This window comes from Rhinolophus sinicus, chromosome 14 (assembly GCF_057876585.1).
Source record: "Rhinolophus sinicus isolate RSI-liver-muscle chromosome 14, RSI-T2T, whole genome shotgun sequence".
NCBI lineage: Eukaryota > Metazoa > Chordata > Mammalia > Chiroptera > Rhinolophidae > Rhinolophus > Rhinolophus sinicus.
In genome coordinates, this window is record NC_142514.1 from 1951879 (window position 1) to 1965625 (window position 13747).

At 62.4% G+C, this 13747-nt stretch overlaps 1 protein-coding gene across 3 annotated transcripts in view; it reads right to left on the reverse strand.

The window, feature by feature from the left end:
* MEGF6 (multiple EGF like domains 6) overlaps nt 1-13747 on the reverse strand; it is a 90342-nt gene that overhangs the window by 22650 nt on the left and 53945 nt on the right. Inside the window, exons 1-2 of one of the 3 annotated variants that reach the window (XM_019757126.3) lie at nt 13376-13631; nt 7104-7226 (exon numbers count right to left, since the gene is read on the reverse strand). In XM_019757126.3, coding sequence (XP_019612685.3) covers nt 7104-7226; nt 13376-13529 — 277 coding nt within the window. In that variant the 5' untranslated portion in view covers nt 13530-13631. Of the gene's footprint in view, nt 1-7103; nt 7227-13360; nt 13632-13747 lie in introns of those variants that run through there. The other 2 variants (XM_019757125.3, XM_019757124.3) reach the window with 2 other exon arrangements.

A 13747-nucleotide genomic window follows, 5' to 3' on the forward strand; every position in this document is an offset into this window, starting at 1 on the left:
CCAGACGCAGAGCATGGGCATGGCCTCAGGGCTCTTGGGAGGCTGGGCCCACACTCTCTGCCAGAAGCAAGTATATTTGAAAAAGCCAAACACAGCACTCATGAGGCTGTCCTGTTCCCCACGTGGGGTGAGTGGATGCGGTGCCTGCGCTGAGGGTCCCCTCCTGGGGCCAAGCCAGCCCTGGGTTGGGGGGATGCCACCCAGGGGTGGCAGTGAAGGCTCTGTCTCCTGGCCATACCTAGCCCTGGCTCATTCAGGAGGAGGAGCAGCAGAGACACGAGGCCCGGGCAGTACTGAGGCAAGCAGGACGGCCACCACATCACGTCCCCGTCAGCCTCTGAGAGCCCTCCCCACCCACCTACCCCCGCCCCCCGAGTCTGGCCTAATGCCCAAGGCCCCGCCTGCCCCACCTGAGACAGCTCTGCTTATGCCACTTCCATCACTCCAGAGCTTTCCCAGCATGGCCCGAGCCAGCCCCCCCTACCCTCCCAGGACCCTGTCTGTTCACAACCCCAGCCGCACTGAGGACTCGTAATAGGAACCAGCAGTGCTCCCTGGCAGAGCAGGCAGGCTCCCAGAGACAGGGGCTTGGAGCCCAGGGCAGGAGGCCAGCTGGGCAGGCACCGCCGCTGAAAGGAGGACCCTGGGAGCTGTGGCAGGGCTGGAAAGAAGCCCCTCCAGACGGGCAGAGACTCTGAGATGGGCCCAGGAGCTATCCGACACTGGGCCCACCAGAGCCCCCCGAGGGAGGAATCACAGGCAGCTGGTGCAGATGGAGGGGCTCCAGGCAACCCCGTCAGCCTTGCAGCCTCCCGAGCCCACCACTCGCTGCTCTGCTGTACACGTTCTAACATTCCAGACGCTCCCAAGCTGTGCACAGGAGGGAGCTGCACCCAGTGCCATCTTGGACAGCTTGTGCCTGGATTCCCGGAACGCTCAGCCAGGCAGACTTTCCCAGGCGCCGGGCTGTGCAGCTCAGGAAAGGGCCAGCTGCCATGTGACCAGTGCCAGAGCTGGTGGTGATGTTTCTAGGCCCCACAGGTCACCCATGTCCCAGTGACCCCTGCCCATCAGAAGATGGGAGATTAGGGGACTCCACAGCCCCTAAAGGGCTGAAAGCTTATGGCCCCCCTAAACTCAACCCCAATGTGCCTATATTTGGAGGTAGGGCTTTCATTGGAATTAAGGTTAAATGAAGTCATAAAGGTCTGATCCCATAGGAAGAGGCCCTGATCCCATAGGATTTGTGTTCTTATAAGAAGAGACATGAGATCTCTCCCTTTCTGTCTCTCTCTCCACCACGAGGAAACAGCCAGAGGGGCAGCCAGGAGGAGAGCTCTCACCAGGACTGAACTGGCTGGCCAGCACCTTGCTCTGGGACTTCCAGCATCCAGAACAGTGAGAAATAAATGTCTGTTGTTTAATGACTAGTCTGTGGTGTTTGTTACAGCCACCTGAGCTAACTAATACACCCTCACTCCCCAGTTTGCAAATTCCAGCCAGGGGACTGCAAGTTCTAATAGAGCTGGGCTGCAACTCCACCTTCTGCCAGCAGGAGCCGCCCTACTTAGGAGCCTCAGGTGGGAGGCATCCAGCTTGTCAAGGGAAAGGGACCTCACTTGAGCGGGAAGCTGGACATCTAGAAAACAAGAGTCCTACAGGGTGGGGGCCCCACTCTGCCTGTGCCATCAGTTCTCCACTCTTGGGGGTGCAGGTGGCAGCACCTGAGACCTGGGCATGTTGTGGGCTGGAGCCCAGTGTCAGGTGCATCCGGTGTCATGGAGGAAATAGCAGGTGGGGCGGTGGATGGCTGACCTCGAGGGTGGCTCTGCTGGCACGGCCCTGGCCCCCAAGCCAGCATATTGGCCGGCCCAAGCTAGTCACCTAAGGGGCCATGTTGTGGCAGGCTGGCCAGCAAGAGAATAAGCCTGTCAACAGAGGGTCAAACCCACCCGCTCCCTCTGCTCCAGCCTCCAGACCAGCCCGATGGTTGCAGGGCTGGCGTCCTGGGGTTTGTAATTACTGCCCTCAGACTAGTTCGGTTTCTAGAACCCAAGAGCCTCACACCACGTATGGTCGGTGGCCATCCACAGCCCTTCCTTCCAGAAAGCCCACTGTTGGGGCAGGGCCAGCCTGGCAGGGTAGGAAGGGGGTGGCCCGCTTGGCTGGGCCTGGGCTCTGCCATCCTTCTTTCCCCCAGGCAGCTCGTGGGTTGCCTACCGCTCTGCCTGTGCATCCTGCCCCATTGCTACCTTCTGGATGAAGCCTTGCATTACATGGGGGCATCCCACACCCACATTCCAGGGGGGGTGAGCCTGGGTGGCACCAGCCCCAACATCAGAGAAGGCACATCCGCCAACCAGCCCCTGCTCCTCAGTTCCAGAGAGAAGGACCCAAAGACAGGCCCTTCAGCGGGCTGCTGTCATGTCCAGTGACCGCCCACCTCGGCGTTAAGCACTCCAGGCTCGAACCCCAGGGTCTGTTGCATCCCCTCGGGCCTGTCCCACCTTCTTTCATACCTCCCAGCCCACCTCACACCTCGAATCCTGTGCCAGCCTCTGGATTCTGCCCTCCTCTCAGTCACCACGGCCCTAGTTAGTACTTGCCCCCCGCTGGGTTTCTGCCACCTCCATTCTTTCTGCCACCGCCCCCAGCTTTCCTGGGTTGGGTGTAACCAGCCCATCACCCCCGGGCACTGGCAGCCGGCACTTCTGGCATCTTGGTCTCAGGCAAAGCCGCGATGTGACAGTGTCCTGGGATGAGGGCTGCCCTACATCCCCATCCCGTCAGGCTGGGCGGCCCCTGGGGCTGGAGGCGGCTCCCTGGAGTAACCGCTGCCTGTGTCAGGGCCCGAGGGATCTGAAAACCTTCCCAGAACCACTTCTGCGGCTTTGCAGACAGGAGTTTGCAGACAAGCCTCGTGGTCTCCAGATTTCTGCTGCCCGCACTTTGGCACTGCCCCAGACGCGGCCAGCAGCAGCTCTGGGGAGGGCCAGGCGCCTCTCCCAGGGCGTCCCCTCCAAGGAGCAGAGGGGAGGGCAGGCTGGAGGGCCCTGTGCAGCCCCTCGATGTGCCCCCACTGGGGAGACCCAGGCCTGAGGGAAGTGTCAGCTCCGAGGCAACACAGCACACCTGTGCCAGGGTCCGGGGATGGGGGGAAGGCAGGGCCTGGGAGACTCTCCCGGTGCTGTGAGCACAGTAGGGCCCATCTGACTGGAAGGGAGGGGGGCGGGGACAAGGGAGGGACAGCTGGGCAAACCTGGGTGTACATGCTGACAACAGAATCCTCCCCAGAGCCTCCGTCCAAAAGGCCTGATGGGCCTGAAGCAGGGGGATGCTGAAGCAACCAGCCCGGCATTTTCCCTGGAGGGACCCTCTGGCTGTTGAACCAGTGACAGCGTGGTCCCTCAGACCAGCCCCAGGTGTAGCTCTCATCCAGGGTGACATGAAGTAGCATCGTGCCCAAGGCCAGGGTCCAGAAGAGACTGCTAGGCAGTTGACACGCTGGCTCAGAGCTGCATGGAGAAGGGGGTCTCCCAGCACAAACTGTTCAAGGCCCTGGGAGCTGGTCTCCTTGGTTATTTGTATCCTGGCACTTGGCACAACATCAGAGAAAAGAAAGAGTGACACTCCCAGACAGGCTGCCCAGCCACGGTCCCACAGGCCCCGTTTTCCACAAGTTGGGGAAGGAAGGGGCTGGCTCAGAGTCCCCAAGGGTGAGAAGCAGGGTAGACCAGCCCTGGGCCTCGCTGAGCCCTGCTGTTCCCACCCCAGAGCCTGGGGGACACACGGGAGGGTGCCCCAGGGCACGCCACTGCTTCTGCTTGTCCTGCGGCCAGGCTGGCCAGGGGCAGCCAGGGCAGGGCATGAGGTGCTCAGGGACCCCCAGGCCTGGCCACTTCTCACAGCATCACCACCAATGGCAAAACCCTTGTTGCAAATTCTCCCTTTTAAGAATTGAAACTTTTTTGTTTTATTTCTGTAAGATCTTTTGCAAGGGAGGGATGCATGGAGGCCGTGCACTTCCTGTCCTCTCCTGGCTTTGGAGGCGAGTTCGACCATGAGTGTTTCAAGGCCCTCCTTGTGTGTTTCAAGGCCGCCCTAAAGCGCTGCCTCCTCTGAAGGCTTCTCAGATCCATCCCGGGACCCGATGTGGCACCACCCTGAGAGCTCCCAGAAAACAGGCCAATCGCACCCTGTGCCATGGAAGGACCATCACGTCCCTTTGGGCACCTTCTCCACCCCCAACCTTCAGCACCTCTATAATCCCTACTCAAGCTGCTAACGCGGGGAGGTGTCAGGCCTGTTCCTTCCCTGCCTGAAAAGTCCCAGGACAGCTCACAACAACCCTCCTCCCAAGAGGATGCCAGCAGGCCCTGGGGGGAGGGTTCCAGAGCAGCTGTGCTCCAGCTGTGCAGGATACTCCACAGCTGGCCTGAATGGGGAAGGGGAGGGCAGGGGAAGAGCACAGCACGGCTCCTACACTGATTCTTCCCATAAACGTCTGCTGAGGCCTTAGGGCAGCCTGGGCTCAGAGGGTGCCACTGTGAGCCTGGGACAAGGTCATCGGCTCCTCCCCAGGCCCCATGCCCTGGGAGTCCCAAAGGAGACGGGGGAGGGAGCCCTCCGAGTCCAGCAGCCTGGCATGGGCTGAGCAGGCCCCACCTGGGCCCCACCTGGAAGCCCCTATGGGTGATCTGAGACGCTCAGCTCCCCCTTCCCACCCCAGGCCAGCATGTCATGTCTGCTGCAGCCTGGGCGGGTCCCATGGCAACCAAAGGGGCACATGAGGGAGAAGGGCGGGACAGCCCTGGAGCAAAGGCTTCCTGCTCTGCCTGTGATGGAGCCCCCAGGAACCCCCTGTCCACTCTGGGAGCTTCTCAGCGAAGCTCAGGCCCCAGAGGGAAGGCAGCTCCCCATGGAACCCAGACCCATAGACCCACACCAATCCCAGACACTCCCCAGGACACCTGGGGACTGGCCTGACGCTGGCAAGGTGTCAGCTCCCAGGAATCCCAGACACACGGAATCCGCCAACAGCCAGGTATGTGTGGGTGTGCGTGGGTGTGCGTGGGTGCAGGCACAATGTACATTTCCTGATGGGGGCTGCAGTCAAGAGAGAAAGTGACAGGCTTAGGCCAAATACAGCATCAGGGAAAGCTCATCCAGCCATAGGAAGCCAGAGAGCAGGGGAGAGGCAGGTGTGCAGGGGTCTCACCTGCGCCCCTCTCTGGAAGCGGCCAGGAACTGGACACCAGCACCCAGAAGACTGCAGAGTGCCTGGGGCTCTGGGGGACACCCACGCGGGCTGGGTGCCCACAACGGAGGGCGGGGCAGGCTGAGGAGGTGGTAAGGTCCTAGCAGCCTCATGTCTGGCTGTGCACACCAGACCCAGAGGCTCTGGCATCAGACCTGAAAAGACCCTTTAAAATAAGCCAGTGTCACAAATCAAGACTGAAGGGGGCCCCAGTGCAGGCATCTGTCATGAAAGGCTATTGGAGGTGCTCCAGGGTGGCAATGGGGTGAGGTAGGCTGGGGGCCAGGGGCACGGCTGAGGGGCCCCCCCCAAAGCCAGCAGCTCGAAGCTACTATCAGTCCCTCCAGTCCCTGAAGGGCACCCCTCCCCTTTGCAGGCCGTTTCCCGTCACCACCTGTCCTTCCCCTCTCAGTGTGTGTCCCAGCCTCAGGCCCCTCCCAGGGGAGCCACAGCAGGCATGAGGCAGTGGGTGCCCAGCAGGCTCAGCCCAGCCCAGCCTGGACCAGCCCCACAAACGCCCTCCTCCAAGGAGGACCCTGCCCCAGAGGAAAGATGTGGGAAGGAAATGCGGGGGCACCAGGGGCCTCCAAGACCAAAGAGCCAGTGGCCATGGGCTCCCGGAAGGCCCCCTCCTGCCCAGCAGACAGCCACTGGGGGCTGCACCCCCATCGTTGTGTCTGAAGCACATCATAACATTCCTGCATCTGTTTCCACTTTCCAACCCAGAGAAACTTTATGGGGCAGCTGCATCGCTCCCTGAGTGGTGGCCTGGACATGTGAGTGTGTGCGGGGGGGTGGGGGGCTCCCCCCCCCTCCCCAGGGCTGGCAGGCTGCCTGCCACACAGCAGCAAGGCATGCAGGAAGGAGGCTGCAGAGGCCGCCAGAACACTCCGGTCTCCAGGGTGTAAAGAAGGGGCATCCTGCCCTAACCCTCCCAGAGAACGACCCTGTTTGGCCAACAGAGAGGAGTCAGTTCTGTGCCCGCAGCACCTATGTCCAGAGCCAGCCGGGGGGGGGGGGGGGGGCAAGCAGTTGGCCCTGACTGCTCAACACCAGACTCCTGGCCTCCAGCCCCCCCACTCCCTACCTCGGTGGGTACCTGGCACTCTTCCCTTCTCTCCTCTTCCCTCCCCTGTAACCCTCCTGAGCTGGCAGGGGCTGCTAAGGCCTGGGCGCCCCCATCGAGTCCATTCTGCAGAGGAGCTGAGAGTCAAGGTCCCACTGCAGAGTTGTCCCTGCCTGCCACAGCCCAACGCCCCAGGCTCCTGGAGGAAGAGCAGCTCTGCAGGCCAACAGGGCCTCACGCTGCCCCAGCCCAGGCCAGCCCTCTCGGCCAGCTTCCCAGCGAGCATCTGAGTCTCCCCAGAGTTTGGGGGCAGCATAGCCAGCCTGGGTCCCTGCTGACCCACCACAATGGCTTCTGCTGCAGAGGGCACCTGATAGGACGGTGGCCCAGGGCTCTTCCCCACGTCGTGAGAGCCCTTTCCCCATCCCTAGGAGATGACTGGGGCAATCCAGCCAGATTCACATGTGGCTGCAGACGGTCGACGCCCGGGGACACAGGGTCCAGTCTCGGCATGGGGGAGCCAGGCCCTCGGGACCTGTTCTTTCACCTGCCTGAGCCTCAGCTCTCACGTGAGTGGAGCTGGAAGGCCCACGGCAGGCAGGCTGAGGACCCACGGCCTCCCACACTCAGCAGAGTGGTGCCACTCTAACACACCTGCTGCTGAGCCAGGCCCCACCTGGCCTCTCAGCCCAGGAGTAGAGGGACCCCAGCCCCCTTCCAGACCTGGGCGCACCCAGGAGCCTGGGCAGGGAGGTGGCACCAGCCCCAGGAGGTGCTTACCCAGGCAGGTCCTGCCGTCCGCATGGAGCCGGAAGCCGGGTTTGCACTCGCAGAGGTAGGAGCCCAGCGTGTTCACACACCTGTGATGGCAGCCGCCGTTGTGCATGAGGCACTCGTCCACATCTGGGTGGGGACACGGGGCCGAGGGTTGACAGCCGGTACCCGCCCGGTTGACCCACCCACCCACTCTGCACTGGCGCCAGGGACCCCAGCCCAGGATCCCTCACTGAGGACACCACCCCAGGCCCAGGTGCCAGGGCTCCAACCCGAGACCTTCCTTCTCAGGCCAGGCCTACCACACGCCTGAGCCCCTCAGCCCTGCTTGCCGTCCCCCACGCCTGCCTGGCCTGCCTGGGGAAGAGCAGGACCCTGACCTCTGGGGTCCACCAGAGCGTGGGGAGCGAGGTCTGGCCAATGCGGTGGCCACAGAGGGAAGCGGGCTCGAGTCAGACTGACCCTGAACACACGCTCTTTTCTTAAATCCAAATCCAGAAATGCCCTCGGGACAGTGACAGCCACTCCTAGGGGCCCAGGAGCCCAGGAGAAGAAACGGAGAACTCAAGAGATGGCCTCGCCCAGGCTTGGGAGAAAGCCCAAGAGAATGCAGGGCCAGGGGTGTGTCCTGGGCTGGACAGCGTCTCCCAAAATTCACGTCCATCCCAAACATGAGCTTGCCTCAGAACATGACCTTGTGTGGAAATAGGGTCTCTGCAGATGTAGTCAGTTAAGGAACCAGAGGAGATCATACTGAATAAGGCTGGGCCCTACATCCAGTGACTGGGGTCCTGGTAAGAGTCTCGCAGGGAGGCAGAGGTTGAGCGAGGTGGCCCCAAGCCAAGGAGGGCCGGGAGCCACAGGAGCTGGAAGGACAAGGCAAGGAAACAAGGCTCCTGTTTCAGAGGAACTATGGCCAATACTTTGATCCCAGACCTCTAGCCTCCAGCAGCGAGAGCATAAGTATCTACCGTGGATTTGTTTCGGCAGCCCCAGGAAGCTGGTGCAGGTGGTCTTAGCCTGGGGTCCCCCGAGGGCTCCCAGAGCTGGGGATGAAGAGACCAGCACAGCAGACACCCCAGGATAGGACTTAGAGGCGGTGCCAGGCATTCCACTTCCAGGAGACACCTCATACCTGAGACCACCAACCACTGCACAGGACATCTGCTCCCCCGACCCCCACGCCACCGTGCTGTGCCATAGGGAAAGTGCCGACCAAAGGGGTCGGGACCAGCCCAAGGCCCCCAGGAGCCACCCCAAGAGCAGAACTGGGAGCTGGAGGGGAGGAAAGACACTCCCCAGGGCTGGAGGCACAGGGGCTGCACCCCAGGAAGGTGGCCTCCTTCTGCAGGAATGCAGGTGTGGAGAAGGTGGCGGCCCCCTCGCCTCTCATCCCTCCCTCCAGGCCCACTTCCAACAAGCTGCAACAGACTGGAAGGAAGGTGCTGCCCCGGGCACCAGCGTATGAGGCCAATGCCAGGAGGGACACCCCTGCCCTGGAGACGTGGCATGACGGGAAGGAAGGAGGCTTCTGTTCACACAGCAGATACAGCGAGGCCGTGGAGCAGGGAGCAGCCACATCTCTCAGGCTGGTCCTCACCAGCCAGACACCAGCTCCCCAGACCGGAGTGGGAGGGCTGCCAGGAGGAGCCGTCACAGGGAGACAGACATACAGACGCTCTTCACTCACGAGCATCTACTGGCCGAGGTCTGGGGCAGTCGGGTATCCGGCCCCAGCACTGCCCCCCACCCCATGGCCAGGACAACAGAGGCCCAGACTGCTGCCTGAGCCTCGCTGGGGACGGCCATGTCCGGCTCAAAGTGCCAGCAGGAGATTGCAGGTTGCGTGGCTCCACTAGAAGAAAATATGACTTTGGGGGCAAGTCCTCGGCGGTGTGGAAACCTTGGCCAGCGGGACAGTGGGTTTCCAGGGATGCACAGAGCTGACATTTCCCTCTGATTCTGCTCAATAACCCACTGGGCCCATGCCATCTGCCACCACGCCACCCTCCAGTTCCCAGCGCTGCCCCAGGGAAAACGCCGCCCTCCAGGCCCCCATCCTAAAACCGCAGCCATCTAGCACACGTTAGAAGGGTGCCAAAGGTGGCACACAGGGTGGCGCTCCCCTGGCCGTGCCCTGGGCCTCCCCACCAGTCTATGCTTCAGGCCTGGCACCAGTCCACACTCCGAGAACATGCCCGGGGCTCCAGAAATGACACACACAAACCCCAGGAGCCAGGGTCTCTGCCTGGGACCTTTAGGGCCATTTGTTCCACGTACAAGCCATGTCCACTCTGGGGCAACCCCAGGTCCCTCCCAAACCCCGAGGCTGCCATCTGCACTGTGGTAACCTATGGGCACACTCAGAACAAAGCCAGGATGATTCACAGAAAGGAGCTTGAAAGCAAAGGGTTAACGGCCCCCAGAAGAGCCCCACAGAGGTCCAGGGGACAGAGGGAACCAGGCTGTGGCGAAGGTCTCAGGGATCAGGGCCTCTGTGGGGAGTGAGCTGCGGGGAGTGGGTGGAGGGGCAGACCCACACGCGCTGGGCAGGACAGGATGGGCAGCAGTCCCCCGAGGAGGCTCAGAGAAGAGAGCCCTCGCACTGAGACCCCTGAGAGGGTCCCTGGAAGGTAAAGATGTGACTGCACGGGGACAGCACTGCGTGTTGCAGGTGTTGGTGAGGCTTTGGGGAAAAAGGTGCCATGTGTGTTGTCCAAGGGTCGGGCAGGCAGCCTGGGCCTCTGTGTCCTCAGTGGTCCTGCAGGGGGAGAGGACACCTACGTGCCCCAAACGTGGCCCCAGAGGCAAGCCTGAGTGAGCAGGCCAGTGGGGACGTTGGCATCCAGAAACTCGGCTCTCGGCGGACGACGTCGCGTTCACCCTGGGCTCAGGCAGAGGCTGACTCAGGCGGCCCTGTACCCCAGGAGCAGCTGCTCCTGAGCCCCGCAGACACCTGGCTGGGGGGCCGAGCCTGCCCTGGGGGCCGTGTCCTTGACCCGCTCCTGGGCAGGTCTGCAAGGACCGTCTAGGACACATGGGGACTCCAGGAGGAGCGGCTGCCCCTCGGGCCAGCCCAGCAGCCCTGCAGGACAGATGGGCTGGGAAGCAGCAGGTGGGGGACGCCGGGGCAGGGTGCAGCCCATCGGGTCAGCAAGGCCCCTCTGGCTGGGCTGGTCCTAACTGCGGGGCCTCCCTCCGCAGCTCCACCTACTGCCCACATGACCAGAGTTCTCGCCCCCCTACTGTTCCGAGGGAACATTTCGACCCAAGCACCCCGCCCTCATGCCGGCCTGTCTCAGAAATCCGGCTCCCGCCTAATACCCACAGGCCCAAGTTGGCACACCGACCCCAGCCCCAAGCCCTTCCCACCCCCAAAGCTGCACTGCCTAGGGGACAGGCTCTGTGACCAGTGGCACAGGTAGGCAGTGGTGAGGCTCAGCCATGGCTTCCAATGTTTTCGGTCAGTCTGTCTGGATATCTGGACACAGTGGGTCAGTTCAAGGCTGCAGGATCTAAGGCCTCCCCTTCACCTCTCTGGGTGACAGAAGCCTGCTTACGGGCAGGAATCTGGCCAGACAACCTCCTGCTGGGGTGGCCTCCAGGTCTGGGATCCAGGCCCCTTTATAGAAAGGACTTTCACTCAGAAAGCAAGGCAGGCTTGAGTGACCTAAACCGTGCCTGCCCTGCCCCCTATGTGGGCCACGTGGTGGCAGAACAGAGGTGTCCTCAGGTGGTTCCAGTGACACCAGAGCTGCTGACCCATGAGCAGGGCTGTGGCCGAGACCCCGAGTAGCCATAGGCTCAGTGGTCTTTAAGGAGAGCGTGGTCAGCTAACTAAAGAGGTCCACGTCCAAATCCCAAAGTCTCCCATGGCAATAGGGACTCTGCAGGTGGGGTTAAGGTAAGGACCATGAGATGGGAGATGACCCTGCAGTATCCAGGTGGGCCCAGTGCCATCGCAGGGTGGCAGGAGGGTCAGAGAAGCAGGGATTTGAAGAGGCTGCCTTGCTGACTTTGAAGATGGAGGAAGGGGCCATGAGCCATGGCACACAGATGCTTCTAGGAGCTGGAAACGCCAGGAATAGATTCTCCCTGGAGCCTCCAGAAGGACCCTGCCCACCCACAAATGCATTTCAGCCCATTTCAGACCGCGGACCTCCAGAAGTGTAAGGGAGTGGGCCTGTGCTATGGTGGCACTTGGTCACAGTGGCCACAGGAACACAGAGCACATACTGCTATCTCTGGAGTCCTCTGAGCCCAAGCCATGGGGTTCAGACCACTGAGCTGGAAGCCAGGCCCAAGTGTTGCCCTGGCCAGCCCAGCCTCCTGACTCCCGCCATGGGCTCTGCTATCTCTCTGGCGGGCTGGCTGCTGCCTGGGCGCCTCTAGAAATTGCACTCCCTTGGGTCCTGCCCCACAGGCTCACCATCACTGTACACCACGAGTTGTGCAGTGGGACCAGTGCCCTGGGACACCCCAAATGGCAGCGCCCCAACCGAGCGTCGGCACCTTAGACTCTGAAACTACAGCAGAAAACTGCTCTCCAGGCAGTACGGAGGGGGGCCTGGCCCCCAGGGCAGTGCGGGCCTCCCAGGCTGGAAGGGAGCTGGGAGGCTGCCTCCTGTCCCATGCTTACCTGCTCCTTCCAGGGACAGTGCCCGGCCCGGGGCAAACCCACTCTGCCCTCCTCAGCCCCGGCCCAGCTGCCACACGTCTGGTGCAGCTCTGAAGACGTCTGGCCGGCAGCAGCTGGCACATCCTGAGTGGGGCAATTTTAAGGCACAGCTGGGCCAGGGCGCTGCAGGAAGGTGCCCACGGTCCTCTTGCTGCCCTTAGCTGACATACACGCCTGGGACTTGGGCAGCCTGGGGATGGGGACGGCTACACACACTGGCACAGGGTGACACATCACTGTTCCCTGGGAAGCCTGTCTGGCCCTGTGGCATCTGCTGAGCTAGGGGATGGTGGTGGCTCATCATTAGGCTGATGGGAGCCTGTGGGGTCTCAACAACCATCACCCAGTCACACCAGCTTCTGGCCCAGGAACACACAGCCAAGGTCCCATCGGCTGCCCCCACTGAAACCACCCAAAACAAGTCTGTTCTGAAGCCTCACCCATACTGACAGGAAAAGAGCCCTCTGAGATCCTGCCAAAGCTCCACCCAGGTAGTTATCAAGTTCAGTGTCCCGCTTTGCCCCCAAACATGCCACAGCGTCCTCACTCCCAGAGAGTGTACCCCATTATCCAAAGGCCCTTCCCTTCTCCCCTCCACAAGCCCAAGCAGGCCTCAGAGCAGGGCAGGGGCTCCCAGCTCCCCAAAGCCCCAGACTACAGATGCTACAGTCTCATAGCATTCAGTGCCACCCATGGTGGAGTGACAGTGCTGGCCCCGCCTTGGGAACCCCATAGGGACTGAGCCTGGGTCCCAGCTGGCTGAGTGACAATGCCAGGAGTGGTAGAAGATTTTGCCACATTCAAGGGTCTGCAGCTCAGGGCTCTGTGAGTCCTCTGGCATGGAAAGAGGCAGGGACTGGCCGAGGGGACCAGGTGCCCGGCCCAGAGCAGCACTGGAAGAACCTGGAAAGGAGTGCCTGCTGGCCCAGGCGGATCTGGGTGATGACTCACTAGGGGCCACACACCACACCCCACCTCGAATTCCTGAGGATGCCTGGCTCCAAACTCCATGGAGCCTCCTGCAGGGAGGCTGGCCCAGTGTGGGTACCAGACATGAACTGCAGGGAGAGGCAGGACAGACCCAGGGCAGGCTGTTCCCACTTCCCATGGGCTGCTGGGGTCCTCTCAGCTGGCATTGCAGCCCACTGGGCTGGCCACACACCTTGGGGGTGGGGGCAGGAAGACAGGAAAGTACCTGCCACATCCATACACAACCCACAAGGGGCTCTGGGGCCCCTGGAAGGGGAAGCCCTGCACCACGGCCCTAGGGGCCTCTGTCTAGAGCCTACACCTGGCTTGACCCCAAGAGCTGCCAGTGCAGTGGGCCCGGCAGAGGCAAGGCGACGTTTTTCTTCCCTCTGGTCAAGCGAACACCCTGCTGTCAGCAGCCCCTGCAGCCAGCCCAGGAGGGGATAGGAATGTCAGATGACTCAGGGCATTGGGGCACTGCCTCCGCCCTGCTCCCTCCAGCCTCCCGCGCTGTCAGCGCCCCGCGCAGACTTTAAAAAGAGGAAACAAAGGGGGCAGGCAAGGCGGAGCAGGGCATCCCGTCCCGCCCGCCCGCGCAGAATCCGCCGGCGCCCACCTGGCCTCTGGTCACCTGCGCTCACGGGGTAGCCGACCTGGCCCAAGTGGCACGGATAACAGCCCCTCCAGAGGTAGCGGTAATGCGTGCCCGCGACGCGCGCCAGGCCCGCCAGAAGCCCGAGGCACCAGAACGTGGCCAGACTTCCACGGCGCCGGGACACGTCCATGGCGAGTCGACCGCGCTGCGCTCCGGGCTCCCACTACCGGCTCTGGCGGGCGCGCAAAAGCTGCCGCCGGCTCCACTCCGCGCCGCCGGGAGCCGCTCTGGCCCAGCCGTCCCGCCCCTCGCCTTTAAGTTCTCAGCTTTCCCTCCGCCCCCCGCAGGTAAAGGCCAAATCCTCGGCCGGAGGGCCCGCCCTCAGCCCCGCCCCGCCGCACTCGTCCC